This window comes from Quercus suber, unplaced genomic scaffold, assembly GCF_002906115.3.
Source record: "Quercus suber isolate HL8 unplaced genomic scaffold, Cork oak 2.0 scaffold_60, whole genome shotgun sequence".
Taxonomy (NCBI): Eukaryota; Viridiplantae; Streptophyta; class Magnoliopsida; order Fagales; family Fagaceae; genus Quercus; species Quercus suber.
The window spans coordinates 1,197,107-1,214,381 of record NW_027069525.1 but is presented as its reverse complement, the minus strand read 5'-3'; the positions used below and the strand labels follow the sequence as shown (position 1 = coordinate 1,214,381).

Sequence of the window (17,275 nt, the reverse complement as noted above, 5' to 3'; positions counted from 1 at the left end):
TGTAATTTGCAATTTATCCAAAAAACTACTTTAAAACGAAATGAAGGCTCTCTTCATTTAAATTGGTCTCATTTCAAATTCGGATTAAATTGCTTAGAGTTACACCAGGTGTAACTTGAACCTAACTCTATTGTAAAAATATTTTTCTTTTTTTAAATATCATTATTTTTTGTTGGTATCATGTACACTTTTAGATTAAGAAATAAAATTTTAAATGTGCAATATATCACAAATGACAAAGCCATTTAAAGTTTTAAACTTGATAACAAAGGCTCGAAAATATTGTAGACTTCAGATGCATGGGAATTGGTTGGATGAATTTTTTAAAAAAGCCACAAGAACCCATTCAACACTTGTAACATTTGGACACAACCAAGGAATTGGTTGGCTTAATTTAAATTAAAAAAGAAAAAAGAAAAAGCCATAAGAACCCGTTCAACACTTGGAACATATGGACTCAACCAAGGACTAAAATATTGTGAGGAGTTATTCTAGGACCACAATTAATCTTACACCCATTTTTGCAATTATCATATACAGCAAACTATGACTAACTATTTATTACTTTCATATAAACTCTTTTTTTTTTTTTACTATTAACAAATGGCCACATTAAATACTTGTGAAAATAAGTGTGAAATTAGTTGTGGTCCTATAATTTTCTATAGTGAGCTCCATGAAAGCATTGTGTTGGGCAAGAGGTTGGCATTCAGGCTATTTTCCATGTTCAGATCAGAATCAAAACCCGATTTTGAGGTAGAATTGTTTAACATAATCATTTATGTTCACTACAAGCTCCAAGGGAAGTAGATGTTGCAAAGCTAGACAGGAGAAGAATATACCCAACAAGGTATATATATATATATATATATAGTCACTCTCTCTCTCTCTCTCTCTCTCTCTGTCTCCGACGAAGCGTACTAAAGCTATTAAAGTAAAGTGTAAAACACTACACCCACATTGTGTCAACCTCAATCCACATCCTGCTCAAAGTACCTAAAGTCTCAACATGACATAAAAATTCTCGTAATATACTACCACAACCATGAGTGTCACAATAATTAGTTGAGCCTAAATAAACCAACAATGAGTAAGAACCCACACCTAGAGTTCCTTTTTACTCTAAATAAGAGGTATAATGAAATAGGATTCAAACTCACTTATTATCTCAAAAGGTTACCACATAGGAGAGTATAATAAGATTAAGAATAAAACTTGGTCTAACAGAATTAATTCTGATAATCACTTATTATCCAAACTTAGGTTTGCTTTGTAATCATTGCATTAAGCCAAACTGTGGTTTGCTTTTCAATCAACTATTCCAGCTTTGCGATAGCTTTCAACAGAATCAGTTAGAGTTTCCTTCAATGGCCGGAAACTCCAACCCAATTTTTGCAATTTCTCGGAACTCAGCCTTCCTTCTTCTGGAACTTCAGTATAGCTGCCAATACAAGCGAAGTCCATAATCAATGAGTTGAGACAGCCAAATATGTTACATAAACGACTAGCAAAAGAAAAATACATGGGATGATTGTTAGTTGTTCACCCTTTTGCATGACCACGTAGCCATGTTGATCAATAAATATATACCACATTGAAAAATCACCTTAATAATAAATAGCATCGATAGAGAAACTTACTTCTTAGGATAGTTATAATTGGGGTATATACTCCTTAGTAAGTCAACAATATCCTTTGCCTTGATTGTGTGTGCCGTGCATATGTATCTTCCTTCAGCCTCAGGATTCTCATAGGCTAGGAGTAGTGCCTCAGCTACATCACGTACATCTATAATCAATCGAAGCTTGTTTTCCAGTGATTCAAAACCATCTGCATAGTAATTAAGTGTAGAAGATGAGAGAAGCATACCCTTCATTACAAATAAAAAAGAAGCCATGTTTAGGAAAAAAAAAACTAAATTCTCTAATATACTAATCAGAATCACTGGAGCCACTTGTGGCAAAGCAAGGCACAATGAATGGCATGGAAATATATAAGAAGCAGTAGCAATCTTAGAAATATGGACCTGAAAAAAATTAAAGCATGAAACTTTAACTTGAGACGTTATTAGTCCGTTTCATAAATACATGCACAGCGCAAAATACACATTTTCACCTGTATATAAAATTATAAAATGTGACATGTATTATCATATTTATATTTATAAACACTCATACATTTAAAAGCACGGAAAGATTACAATAAAGATAATATATTACAGGCAAGTACCTTTCAGAAGTTTAATGAGAACCAAGCTAGTTGTATTCACTGTAGGCTGCAGAATTGGGCCCCAAATAAAGGAAGGACATACAGTTACAACATCAAGGCCACTTCTTTTTGCAAATTCTAAGGCCTCACTTTCTGCTAATGTCTTAGAAAGACCATACCAGTTCTGGAAAAATTTAGAACTAGGTCATTCAGTATAAATATAGAAAGAATTTATCAAAATCTATATTTCAGAATTGGTATGCAATTTATTTTACTATAATTTGTATTGGAATCACGCAATGTACAAAATAGAGCAACAAGCTCAACATAAAATTGTATTTTGTGGTTAGTTACCTTTGTAGTTCTACAATATTCCTTGTCAGACCAACAAGTTTCATCCATCACTTGATCCTTGGGCCAGCTTGAATTCAACATCAAAGCATAAACGGAGGACACAACAACAACCCGCTTTACTTTTGCTTCAACACATGCTTTCAGTACATTAAGTGTGCCCTTCACAGCAGGCTCAATCACTTCCACCTTCACAAAAGATATATGAAAAAACTGTAAAATGGAATGCAACAAAAAATCTATGCATAATATATTAAATAACTTAGGAAGGTAATATAATTATATTATTAAGGTTGTCTTGGTAGATTTGTACTAATTGATGCAAAACTATTTATTAATGGGGAAAAAGAGGTCATAGTTAGGTATTCTTGCCTCAGGGTTTGAGACTTTGGTTGAAGGAACTGGACTAGCAACATGGAATACTCCAATGCACCCCTCAACTGCAGAACATATGGAGTCGTAATCCAGTAGGTCTGCCTTGAATAGTTTCAAATTTGTGGATGCGTTCTCAAATTCAATTAAATGAGCATACTTCACATCTCCTACACAAAATTTCCAAGAAGTTCATCTTAAGAAGCATCCAAAAATAATTGAGCAGCGAATTAATTATAGTTCTCCTAGATAGGGGGAATTGTTTTATAAAAAAAAAATTGTCTGATACAAATCTGTTCTAAAACTGAAAGTGGAAAATGGCATTTATAGTTTATATATACGGTCATCCCATGAAATAATTCTTACAATATGTTCACTTTTGATGGTTCTTTAAAGTCAGTCCTTTTGTTTCTTAAAGTATTCAACATGATTATATTTCACCTATCAAAAAAATTTTAACATATTATATTTCATTTCAAACAAATAGAACATGAAGAAAACTTGAGTCTATTCAATTTGCAACTGATATGAGAAATGTCCGATTTTCTTTTTTCTAATTGAAATGAAATTCCTTCACACACATTAGTGAGTTATAGTAGTCAAAGGCCCTGTAAGCTTATTGCGGTGAAAGTTATAGCATAATTTTACATTAGAAGGAAAGAAAATGTACATTAGCATCTTCGGTTTCTATTCTTATCTATAATCCATTTTATAGTTTATATTACCATTTTTATTTCATTTCATAGAGCAATTATAAGTGGAAACAATACAATAGCCAATTACAAGATTGATGAAACAGTAATACTAGTTAAGAAGTCAGGCATACTAAGTAAGTAAGAATCAAATATACAAAATAAATCCCTTCTCCTCTAACTGTATAAAAAAGATGTAAAGTAAAGATGAGAAGAAAGTAAAAGAGAGAAGGTAAAGTGAGTGAATAACCGGGTAGTCTAATGGTTGCGTGTACAAAATAGTTCTTGGAGAGAAGTATCTTTATGACCCATGAAGCAAGGAACCCTCCTCCACCTGTTACACACACTCTTCCCTTCTCATTCTCAGTCTCAGCGGCCATTTCCAAAATGAGTTTCCAACACAATGATCGGCCACCTCAACAAGTCAAACTGCTCTGTTCTTCTCTCTTTGTTTCTTTTTTTAAGTGTGTTTTTTTGTTTGTTTTTGTTTTTGTTTTTTTTTTTTTTTTAAACGTTTTTGTTAGTTTTTTAGTGTTTTTTTTTTTTTTCGCTCAAAGTAAGAACTGGAAAAGGCCGGAAGGACCCAGCCCATCCAAACCTAAGAGGACCCAACTGGGTTGGAGGAGACTGGGAAACAAAGTTTTTCTCTAAAATAAAAGCCTTCAAATTTTTTTATATATCTTTATATTAAGGGTAAATTTTAAAAATCTAATTGTTTGATTGAATGTTCTTATTACATATTTCATGTTTATAAATTTCAAGAAGATCAAATATTAGTTTTTATGTCATTAAATAAATAATAAAATTTCAAGTTTTTGTAATTTAAAATTGTAAATAAAATATAAGTTTATCGATCGAATAGCAAATAACATCTGATTAAACTGATATTTGATATGTATGTTAAGAACATAAGGAACATAAAATTCAATAGTTAGATTTTGAAACTTCACACTCAAAAAGAGATATATGAGAAGTTTGACGAGTTTCTCTCTAAATTAATTTGGAAAGAAACTTTGTTCAAGATAGGAATGGTCCATAGTTACTACAAGAAAACGTAGTAACTATGAGAGAGAGAGAGAGAGAGAGAGAGAGAGAGAGAGAGAGAGAGAGAGAGAGAGAGAGAGAGAGAGAGAGAGAGAGAGAGAGAGAGAGAGAGAGAGAGAGAGAGAGAGAGAGAGAGGTTTGGGAAACAACAAGAAAACGTAGCGTTAGAGCATTTTATATCAGTGGGTGTATAATAGAAAATGTGTCAAATTTGCACAATTTTACCTAAAAATGACTCATATTAATTGGTGTATAATTATATAAATTTACAAGTTTGCTACAGTAACATTTTTTGACGCCTTTTTCACTTGATAACAAGGTTTCCAACAAATTAGACTTCATATGCACGAGAATTGGTTGGCTTAATTTTGTTTAAAAAAAAAAAAAGAGAAGCCAAAAGAACCCATTTTGCACTTAGATCAAATGGTAGCAGACTATGACTGATTGTTTGTCATTTTCATATGGATTCATTGATTTTTTTTTTTAAGCACCCACAGACAACTACATCAAATAGTTGTGAAAATGGTGAGAAATTAGTTGTGCTCTTATAATTTTTATCATTATGATCTCCATGAAAGCTATGTTGGATAAAAGAGGTTGGCATTTTGGCTATATTCCATGTTCAGATCATAGTCAAAACCTGGTTTTGACAAAGAATTGTATAACATAATCATTTTTGTACACTATAAGTTCCAAGGGAAGTAAATGTTGCAAAGCTAGAGAGGTGAAGAAATATACCCAACAAGGTATAAATATAATCACTTGCTCTTTGTTTGACCAAGTTGTAAAAGTAATAGTCTAAAACGCCATAATTAAAAAGCCAAGTATATCATTTATTGTTGTTGTGCTTTTATTGAGCCACATCAAGATAGCATTTTAGTCCAATTTGGTACGACTAAATTTAAATGAAAATCTTTTTAAACACAAAGACTATGAATATATAAATGTAATCTTTAGGGCAATACAGGCCCTACTTCGAAAATTAGATTATACAGGAAGGGTGGCCAAGTGGGGGGCCATGCTCGGAGCATTCGATGTCAAGTGTATGCCTCGAACAGCTATGAAGGGTCAGGTTCTAGCAGATTTGGTGGCAGAATTTACTGAGGAACTGGGAAACTCGGAGGTGGGGGAAGACTCGAAGGGTTTGTGCATTTGGAAACAGTAGTAGCTGAGTGTACCTGACAATTATTTGTGGATGGTGTAGCAAACAAGAAGAGATCAGGAATAGGAATTGTGATGGTTTCACTAGATGGAATTACTTTGGAGAAGTCACTTTGGCTCGGGTTTGTAGCAACAAATAATAAAGTAGAATATGAAGCTTTGCTGGCAAGTCTGAAGGCTATGCAAAAGCTTGGTGGCAAGATTATAAGAGCATATTATGATTCAAGACTTATAGTTGGACAAGTCCAAAGGGAGTATGAAGCGAAGGATTGGAGGATGATTTGGTATTTAGGACGGGTAAAGCAATTGTCAAGGGACTTTCATTCTTTTACACTTGAGCAAGTTCCTCGAGGCAAGAATTCCCATGCTGATTCACCAGCAATTTTGGCCACGATTAGTAGGGAAGATTTACCTTAGATCGTGCTTGTAGAGAGTTATGTGTCGCCCACTTATAATGAGTCGTTTCTAGTAGAGATTAATTCTATGAGGGTAGGCCCTAGCTGGCAAGACCCATTGGTTGCATTTTTAAAGGATGAAATTTTACTCGAGGACCAGGTCAAGGCAGAGAAGGTTCGTAGAAAGGCGCCAAGGTTTTGGTTTTCTGAGGTCTAAAAAATATACAAACGCTCATACTCAAGACCATACTTGTTGTGTGTTCATCCCGAGGCAGTTGAAATGTTGTTAGAAGAATTACATGAAGGGATTTGTGGTAGCCATACAAGGGGTATTGGTGGCCGAGCATGCAAAAAGGCTCACAGAAGTATGTTAAGAAATGTGAACAATGTTAGAGGTATGCTTCTAACATTCATCAGCTAGGAGGATTGCTGAACCCACTGAGTAGCCCTAGGCCTTTTTCCCAATGGGGATTGGACATTATAGGACCTTTCCTTAGAGCCATAGGGAATTGGAGGTATCTCTTGGTGGCTACTAAGTATTTTACTAAGTGGATAGAGGCTGAACCACTAGCAAATATCTGAGATCAAGATGTAAAAAGGTTTGTATGGCGGAATATCATCATAAGATTTGGGGTCCCGAGCATCCTTGTTTCGGATAATGGACTTCAGTTTGATAGCAAGGCTTTTCGAAAATACTGCTGCGAATTGGGAATAAAGAATAGATACTCTACTCTGTCATATCCTCAGAGTAATGGGCAAGCTGAGGCCACAAACAAGGTTACACTGGATGGTTTGAAGAAGAGATTGGAAGATGAAAAGGGAAGATGGGTGGATGAGCTACCCCATGTTCTGTGGGCCTATTGCATAACACCAATAAGATCCATGGGTGAGACCCCTTTTTCCATGACCTATGGAGTTGAGGCAATTATCCCTACAGAAATAGGGTACCCAACTTTGAGATCTGACCAACCCCTTGGTGATGGCAATTCCTTACTCAGAGCCTTGACTTGGATAAGGAACTAAGGGAGGTGGTTGCAATTAGGTTGGTGCAATATTAGCAAAAGCTTAGGCAGGGGTTCAGAAAAAATGTAAAGGTTAGAGCTTTTATTCCAGGGGATTTGGTCATGTGAAAGGTTGTTGGGAGTGCAAGAAACCCTTCTTGGGGAAAATTAGGTCCTAATTGGGAGGGGCTGTATTGAGTAACTTCAATAGCTGGAGTGGGGGCTTATAGGTTAGAGGATTTGGATGGACTTGTTGTACTTTGTTCGTGGAATGTAAACAATTTACAAAAGTATTATTTCTAATCCAACAGTATTGTAAGGGTTTATTTATTTATTTATTTTTTATGCAATCAGATGTGTTTTTAAGATACTTGTTGTCTCATTTAGATTATTTTCATGTTAAACAGAACCTTGGTCAGGTTCGATTCCTTGGGTCACCTACCTTGGGTAAATTAACATTTAGATTATTTTATGTTAAACAGAACCTCGGTCACGCTCGACTCCTTGGGTCACCTGCCTTAGGTAAATTAACACTTAGATTATTTTATGTTAAACTGAACCTCGGCCAGGTTTGACTTCTCAGGTCACTTGCCTTGGATAAATTAACATTTAGATTATTTTATGTTAAACAGAACCTTGGCTTGGTTCAACTCCTTGGGTCACCTGCTTTGGGTAAATTAACACTTGGATTATTTTATGTTAAACAGAACTTTGACCAGGTTTGACTCCTCGGGTCACCTGTCTTGGGTAAATTAACACTTAGATTATTTTATGTTAAACATTGGCTAGGTTCGACTCCTCGGGTTACCTGCCTTGGGTAAATTAGTACATAGATTCTTTTTTATGTTAAACAGAACCTCGGCTAGGTTCGACTCCTCGGATCACCTATCTTGGGTAAATTAACACTTAGATTCTTTTTTATGTTAAATAGAACCTCGGCTACATTCGATTCCTCGGGTCACCTGCCTAGGGTAAATTAACACTTAAGCTATGTTTGTTGTGTTCAATCTGACCTTGGTTAGGTTCGATTTCTCATATCGCCTACCTCAGGAAAGTAACACCTCAGTACAAATACACAATTATGTATGGGTATGGTAAACAAATAGTAAATCATAAAGATATCAGTACAAATTAGTAAGACAAGGTTCCAACAAAAGTCTTTCATTAAATGAAGTTCAATTGGGTACACATAAAAAAGAAGAGACAAAATGCCTTCTGCTAAAAAAAAAAAGAAAGCAACAACAAAAGTAGCAAAATAATCCCACTATTAAATTCCTTAAGCCTTGGGAGTCTTCTGTTTCCCTGTTCCTATGACAGGTTGTGCCTCAGCAATCGAAGTTGGAGTAGGGGGAGCCACTTTAGTCATTGAGACAGCTGTGGAGGAGCCTTCTTCTGTTTGAGGCACCTTGGCTACCACCTTGATGCTTTGTGGAGCCGTTGCACTAGGCTTAGAGACAGGTGGCTCGGTTTGCTTGGCTTTAGCAGGGATAGTAGTGCTCTGTTGTTGTTCAGTTGGTTTGGGTTAGGCAGGAGCAATAGCGCTGGACTTTGGTGGGGGGTTATCAGTGGAGCTCGTTGGAGCCGGGCCAGAAGTACTGACAAAAGGTTGAGTGGCTGGACGCGCCTTAATAGTTGGAGGATAGAAGGCTTTCTCTGGATTCCTTAGCTTAGAAGCAGGGTCTACTCCACCAGCATTGAGGGCCTCAATCCAGGTTTGAAGGCAAAAGCTACAACATACTACAGGGAGTTGAGATTTAAGGTGGGCCTCAGTCTCCTTTTGCCTTTAGTCATATGCGGTTTGTTTAACCTTATCCATCTCCTCATCCTTCTGGCTTAGCTCCTTCTTCAGCTCAGAGGTGGTCATTTGAGCAATTGTGAGCTAGCTCTCTGCCTCCCTTAATTGTAAGAGCTACTCCCGAGCTTGCCTTTCGGGCTCTCTATTGAGGCTTTAGCACTCTTTCTGGCCTTGTCGCATTCTGCCAACTTGAGGAGAGTCTCCTTCAACTTCTTGTCTGTCAAGGTCAAAAACTTTTGTGCGGCATAGCGCTTGGACTCCTTGTCCTTTAGATCATGGAATGCTTGGTCAACCCACTCCTCTGCTACATGTGCTACTTAGGTGGCTTGTGCACGAATAGTTGAGATAGAAATTAGTAGGAAGGTATGCATATAATGGGTGAGACTGTAATAATGAAGTTTTGGAGGTAGAAAAATAAGTATAAGGAAATCTTACCAGAACAAGTTCCTTCTTTACGAATAGGAAGAGTTCATGCTTCTTCAGGTTCCAAAGTTCATCGATTTCCTTTGGGAGAAGAAGCACTTGTTCCACAACATTGGCCACATAGCCCGCTCTTTCGCTGTCGAAGTTACGAATTGAAGCATTTTCACGGAAAGGCGAGCTGTCCAATTCAAACGCAGGATTCCAGTTCAGAACCTGAGATCGTCGCTTAGAAACATTGTCCGAGCTTTCCCCTCCCCTTCTTTGTTAGGCTCGGGTCTTCGCCACCTTGGTGGGCTCAAGAAGTGCTTCCTCTTGGACTTCGCCCTCTTCGATGGGGCCTTTACCTCCTTTCTTGTCCTTTTTTCATTTTTTATCAATTGGTTCGATTTGTGTAGGGGCTGGAGGACTTGGAGTTGGAGGCTTGGGAACTATTGGGACCTTGGGAGCTGTGGTCCCAGCGTGGGATTCTAGTAGCGAGAGTAGATCTGGCAATGTCTTCTCTATCACCATCCATTCAAGCACTTCGATAACTTCTTGGTCCTCACTAACTAGGGTTGTAGCTGGATGTGGGCTGAGTCCTTCCTCCTCAGACTCGTCTGTACAGTAAAAACTTCAAAATTCTCGTCTCGAATGGAATTTATAGTGTCCTCCTCTGAAATATTATCCTCAGATTCTGTCTCAGTTTCTTGGTCTGAGGATGTAATTTCCTCTACGATGGGTTGAGGATCCTTGAAGGTAGGAAGCTTGACTAATTGTGTTCTCTCTAGAGGAGGCTTGTGTATAAATCCTTTAATAGCCACGTCAACTAGGACAATACGAGAATCTCGGGCCTTGATTACGTGGTTTGACACTTGGAAGCGATTGGAGATGGGTTTAAAACCCAGAATCACGTGAACTATGCGAAGTTATCTGTCCTGATGTAGGAAGATCTCGAACCTCAGAACTCGATTCAATAGATCGTAGTTCACCGAGCTTCGTCTCTTGGTAGTGGCTTTTTTATCTGAGGAAGATCAAATAAGAATTCATGTTAATTTACGGGCCAGACAAGCTCAAATTTTAGCAAGTTAGACAAAAAAAATATATGTACACAAAATTGGAACGATGATGATGCGGATATGTAAATGAACTGTTTATAGAATTCCCTAAGTTAACATAGACTTTTTAAGTGTCCCTAAGCCATCCCACTTGGAGTTCCATCCTGGTTAGGACAATGGAGTTCATCGTACTACTCCCCTAAAACGATGAGAAAGTCCTCGTCCATGCCTTTGTTCATCTTGGGGAGAAAAAAGATTAGCCTAATTGCGAGAACCCTAGTTTTTAAGTAATACCCCCCATCGACGCCTTTCTGACAACTGTACACCCAGTTTATGTCCTGATGGGTAAGATGTATACCCAACTTTTCATTCAGTGCATCTACACTACCTAATTTTCTAAACATGTTTGGAACACGTTGGGTAGGGCACAACCTAAAAAGATTTAAAAAATCCCTAGTAACTCTACCCATAGGAATCCTCATACCACCTTCAATGAAGGCAATCATGGGAATTGAAATGGCTCTGGTAGGCCTATTCTTGTGCTATTCACCTGGGTTGCAATGCTGTATTGACACATTGCTAGGAATCTTATAATATCTTTTAAACTCCTTTCGGTGTTCAGGAGTGTCAACCAAACTAAAAAATCTACCTATTTGAGGGAAAAAAAAAATCTACTAGTATGAAAGAATAAGGGAAGAACTCTTGTTAACAAAAATGCACACTTATGAATTTGGGGAAAAAGGACTCTTCGGATGAGGTTATCGAGTGCTCGGGGCATATTTATGTTCTTTTCTTCTTTTGGGGAGGTGAAATGGAGATAAGAACCTCACATCTCTCTATATATAGGTTGGGAAAAAAGGAGCGGTAATCTTCTCACCCTTTCTGATTACGAATTTAGAGCCATTAGATCACGATCTCATTGTAGAACGTGGGAAACAGCAAGCTGCCTATTGCATTTATTGCAGAGATAGGGATTTCGAAGCGTCAGGAGTGGGTCATAGTCAGTTGAAAAGATGTGCTCACGTGGAAGCCTATTTGTGAGTGTGCCATTGTTAACAACTTTTATTAGCCAAAACCTCACTTTTCTAGGTCAGGAACAAAAAATGAGGTTTTGGTAGGCTATTGTGGGGACAAGGATCCTAAATCTAATTTAAATAGGCAGTCAAGGTTATTTCCGAGGATACACCTTGGACCTTGGTGACGAGCACTAGTTATGTGAGATGCATAAAGTTAAAACATCAAAAAGGAAAGAAAGCAGACTTGGCACAAAATACGAGAATGATGAAGAAAGAAGGGTATAAAAGCTATCCTCTCCGTATTAAATATGAGACACCCATTCCTTTGGCTACATTAATGAGAAAATGACCATAAATAATGGTGGCACAGCTAAGATTATAGGGTAAAGCTTGCTAGTATGTTTTGGATAGGACCAGAGTTCTGGAAGGGCAATCTCAGGCCTTCAAGTATAAGATCCAGATAAGTTGTAACTGGATATAAAAGTAAGAGAAAGTTCCAGATGCAGAGTAAGGATAAAAAAATAGAAAGAAAAGAATCTATCCATTTGTAAACCCAACCTTGGACTAGACCCGAGGTCCAACACTTGTATTTTTTCTTAACCAGTTCTTAAACTGTGAATTAATAAAAGAGGCACCCTTTCTTATTCAATTCTATGAAGTAAACATTCTAAGTTCGCGCACTAGATATCATAATCAAATTTGACTTCCCATTTCTAAACAAATTTATTGTGATAGCAAGCAGTAAAACCTTCATTTATTTCCATTTGTTGACTAACTGTTTTTTTCGCTGTTACATATGTATTTATGTATGTATATATAATTTTTATTTAAATAAATTATTCAAATTATTCATTTTCTTAAAAGAGATTATCATAGTAATCAAAACTCAAATTAAGCTTCTACTGAATGTGTATAATTTATTTTCTAATTTTTTTTTGAGAGAGAATGAGAGAGAGAGAGAGAGTACTTGTGATTGAGAACTAAAAAAATATAATACTAAAACGTATGAACCCAAAATAGAGTTTTAAAAATCACAATGATTCATTAATATAAAGTAGAGTTGCAAAAAAGAGCAAAAGATCAAGAGAAATAAAATAACCACTTTTCATGAGAAAACGTGGCGAGAATAAAAAGAAATTTATTGAAAATAATATAAGTAGAAAAAAAAGTAGAAATAAAAAAAAAAATAGTAATAAACACCAAATTATCCAAACACATTATGTAATAAAATAATTTTATATTCTTATATACTATCTTTATAATGCAATATGATAACATTTATGAAATCAAAGAGAATAAAAAAGATAACAATTTAAAAACACAAAACTTAATCACATCAACTCAAAGAAGAGTTCCAAATAATACAAAAACTCATCAACGTAAAGTAGAGATGCAAGAAAAAGTATTAAAAAAATTCATCAAAAATGAGAGAGAGAGAGAGAGAGAGAGAGAGAGAGAGAGAGAGAGAGAACCTTTTGTGTGTGAAAAAACAATGAATAGAATGGAAAAGAGAATTGTACATTTATAGTAAGAGGAGGGAAATAAGAAAAAGAAAAAATAAAAGAAGATAAAGAGATAGAGGAAAAGTGATATTAAGGTAGATAGTAGTGGGAGATGAAAAAAAAAAATTAGAGAAAATATAATAATAAGTTGATAAATTAATAATATAAAAAGAATTAAAAATAAGGGAGAATGTCAACAAGAGCGTAACAACAATAAATGCTACGCTTTAACTTTTATATATAACTAGCTTGTAATCCCATGCATATGCATGAATATACTTAAAGATATATAATAAGATGCATAATATAATTCATATATATATATATATATAATTTAAATACTATTGATAGTCATTTATATATTTTGTTAACTCTTTAAAAAATTTTGTAAGGATATTATTAGGTATAATTTATAAATTGTTCATGTTTTTTTATATAAAAAAAAAATGATTATGAAGCACTAATTTTTTTATTTTTTTTATTTTTTACAATTCATTTATTCTACACTCTTTGGATTTTGTACTTAATAACTTATTTGGATGAATATTTATTATGTGGTCCCACATTTGATTCTAAAATTAAGAAATAAAACTCTTTAAGAATAAATAATTTAGAACACATGACGCAAAATTGGAACTCTAATTTGGAATTCTAATTTCAGTTTCTCTTAGCTTCACCTATTATTATATATATATAGACTAGCTGCGAACCCGCGCGTAATAATTATTTTTATGGTGGTTTTATTAATTTTTTTTTTTACAATTTAAACTAATTTAATAAATAGTAATGTATTTTATAATCATATTTTTATTTATTATAGGGACAATCATAAATGTAATATAGAAAAAATCATAAGTATAAATTTTATCGTATCAAAATAAAAACAATACAATTTTTCTCAAAGATTCAAAAGGCAAGTTAACGAAAATATTCATTTTTTAATAAAAATTATTTATAACATTTTGTGAATCATTAAAAAGAATATAAAATTTAGAAATGATTCTTTTAATTTCAAACAAACTTTCTTAAACCTTATTTTTTTACCTACAATCCAAAACACCAAAAAACGTAACTAAAAGAATTAATAAAACTTAATAATGATTAATTGGACTAATTAGGAAAACAATTTCTTATTGATAATCTATTAAGGTTATTTTCTTTGCATAAATTTTAATTTCACCAACCCAAAACATATTATCAAATAAACAATTATTAGCAAAATCTAAGAATTAAATTTCTATATATGCATTGTTATAAAAAAGAAAAAGAAAAGAAATTGCGAAAACTAAAATTTGTCACATATCAAATTATTTTCGTTTGGCTAACCTTTTCTTTTCTCTAAATAAATGGCATTATATAAAGTACTTCGAATACAAGTATTAAGAGTACTTTGTCCACCACAAAGGATTAACAAAAAAAAAAAAAATAGTAAAGTCTCATAGTTTAACATCTAAATTAAGCACTATAAAAATTCATGATATGTAATAGAATAAATACCAAATTACAATAAATTCCAAATTATCCAAATCATGCCATGTAATAGAATAATATTATATTTTTATATGATATATTTAAGTCTTTATAATGTAATAGGATAATATTTAACAATCGAAGAGAACAAAAAAAAAAAAAAACACAACAATTTAAAAAAAAAAAACCTAAATTGCCCACAGCAGCAAAAGAGGACACAACAACAACTCGCTTAACTTTTGCTTCAAGACACGCTTTCAGTACGTTAAGTGTGCCCTTTACAGCAGGCTCAATCACTTCTACCTTCAAAAAATATATATGAAAAAAGTGTGAAAAGGAAAAAAATCTATGCATAATTTATTTACTACCTTAGGAAGGTAATATAATTATATTATTAAGGGCATCTTAGTAGATTTTTACTAATTGATGCAAAACTATTTATTAATGGTGAAAAGGAAATCATAGATAGGTATTCTTGCCTCAGGGTTTGGTACTGTGGTTTTAGGAACTGGAACTGGACTAGCAACATGGAATACTCCAATGCACCCTTCAACTGCTGAACATATGGAGTCATAATCCAGTAATTCTGCCTTGAATAGTCTCAAGTTTGTGGATGCGTTCTCAAATTCACTCAAATGAGCATTCTTCACATCTCCTGCACACAATTTCCTAGAAGTCATCTTAAGAAGCATTCAAAAAATGATTTAGCAGCAAATTAATTACAGTTCTCCTAGATAGATTAAAAAATTTCGTTTGATACAAATTCATTCTAAAACTGTAAGTAGCTGCTAAGAGCATTACAGCTTAACTGACACTTCCTAGTGTTTCTAATGAAGATGTCTAGGGTTCAAATCTCCCACCCTTCATTGTAATCACTTATTCATCCCATGGAAATAAAATTCTTAATATATATTGACAAATACAAATCCTCTCTACCACTTTTTGTGTTCTGCTTTATATTCCACCGTGTGTCTGAATTTTTACTCCCATTTTAAACTACATTTATTTTATAAAGAAAGTAAAAAAGAATACATGACAAGTTATGATTGCTAGACTGATAGAGTACAAAGTGGAACACAAAAAGTGCTATAGAGAATTTGTAGTATATATTGACTTTTGATAGTTCTTTAAGTTAGTTCATTTGTTTTCAAAACTATTCGACATGATTACATTTCTTTTTCTTTTCTTAAAAAAAAAATATTTGACATGATTATATTACATTTTACACAAATAAAACATGTGGAAAAATTGTGTCTATTCCAATTGCAAACGATTACAAAAAATGTCCTGGTTGAAGTAAAATTCCTTCTCACACATAGGAAAGCATATGCAAGATATTGCAGTCAAAGGCCCTGTATCTCATTGCACTGAAACTAATAGCAAATTTTACATTAGTATTTTCTGTTTCTATTTTTATCTACTAGTATAATTTGCTTTATATTAGCATTTAATGCATTTTCATTTTCGATATATATATATATATAGGAATTTTGTTCCAAGCAATCATAAGCTGAAACAATATAAATAGTCCATAGTAAGTCTGATGAAACAGTAATACTTAAGAAGTCAGACGTACTAAGAATCAAATATACAAAAGAAATCTAAAATACTTCCTCCCTTACTTTAAATGTATCAAAAAAGAAGAAGAGAGAGATAGAAAGGAAAATGAATTACCGGGTTGTCTAACTGTAGCGTGGACAATATAGTTGTTAGAGAGAAGTAGCTTTACGAGCCATGAGGCAAGGAACCCTCCTGCACCCGTTACACATACATTTCCCTTTCGCTCTCAGCGGCCATTTCCAAACACAAGGATCACCCACAAACTAAGTCAATCGCACTGTTCTTCTCTCTTTCTTTTCGTCTCTGTTCTATGAACTATGAAGATTCCTACTGCTAGTTGCCGTTTTTGACATTTTGTTTTTGTTTCAATTTTTTTAGTATCAAAAAGTCCAAAAGGACCCAACTGGGGTTGGAGGAGATACCCTGACCAAAGCAAGAGGCAGCCCATGAGCCCAAGTTGTCATTTTTGGGCCTAAAAAGTAGCCTATATCGGTGTAGAATAAATGTTCTTACTTCTTTTACTTTTTTTTTTTTTTCAACACAGTAAAATATCACTAGTCTCTGAGCATGCACGTGACGCTCTTTTACTTTTTTTTTTTTAAAAGTTAATAATTTGCATCTATTATAATTTGAAATTACTACATTTTCTAATCACAAAATAATTAGGAGTATAATGAGTGTTATTTGTTTATACCAAATATTAAAATTATTAACCTTTATCCACACATAACACTCATCAGACCCCTAGATATTTTTATAATTGAAAAATGTAGTAATGCAAATAATTAATCTTTATCTAAAAAATAGAAAACCTTCTGAGTACGCACGTGCTCAGAGGCTAGTATTTCTTAATTATCATCGGTTTTTGGCAATTTTGTTAACATAGTAATCAATGTTTAAGTGATTGGTAGACAACGATATAATTCAGTATTGTGTAGTACATATATTGTTTTCAAAATTCTCTAGGGAGAAATTGAGAGAGGAAGAAAGGTGAAGATATGTATTTGTTGATTAGCCTTTGATTCTTTGAATCTAACGTTTGGATTAGAATCAAAAGAGAATTGATGAAGAGTAGCGGTTGTTCTTGTATGTTGTAACTACACGGATGATTTGGCAACAAAAATAAAAAACTGATCTGGATAAGATTTTTTATTTTATTTTAAACTCTTAAATAGTATTAATATTTTTATATGAGAAAGGCTCACGATTGTGAAGTGCTTTTTTTTTTTTTTTTTTTTTTTTTTTTAATTT

At 34.0% G+C, this 17,275-nt stretch overlaps 1 protein-coding gene and 1 non-coding gene across 2 annotated transcripts; both read right to left on the bottom strand.

Annotated features, from left to right (window-relative positions):
• Positions 1 to 1,010: 1,010 nt before the first annotated feature.
• Positions 1,011 to 4,062, bottom strand: LOC112010649 (cinnamoyl-CoA reductase 1). The gene is made up of 6 exons (XM_024042997.2): positions 3,874 to 4,062; positions 2,932 to 3,101; positions 2,563 to 2,748; positions 2,230 to 2,392; positions 1,641 to 1,830; positions 1,011 to 1,441 (listed from the first exon to the last, which is right to left on the bottom strand). The coding sequence occupies exons 1-6, from the start codon at positions 4,001 to 4,003 to the stop codon at positions 1,309 to 1,311; spliced, it is 972 nt and encodes a 323-aa protein (XP_023898765.1). The 5' UTR covers positions 4,004 to 4,062; the 3' UTR covers positions 1,011 to 1,308.
• Positions 4,063 to 14,658: 10,596 nt separating this feature from the next.
• Positions 14,659 to 16,372, bottom strand: LOC112010650 (uncharacterized). Its single transcript, XR_010628672.1, has 3 exons — positions 16,139 to 16,372; positions 14,944 to 15,119; positions 14,659 to 14,767 (listed from the first exon to the last, which is right to left on the bottom strand). It is a non-coding gene; the product is annotated as an uncharacterized LOC112010650 (transcript).
• Between the last annotated feature and the right edge of the window lie 903 nt (positions 16,373 to 17,275).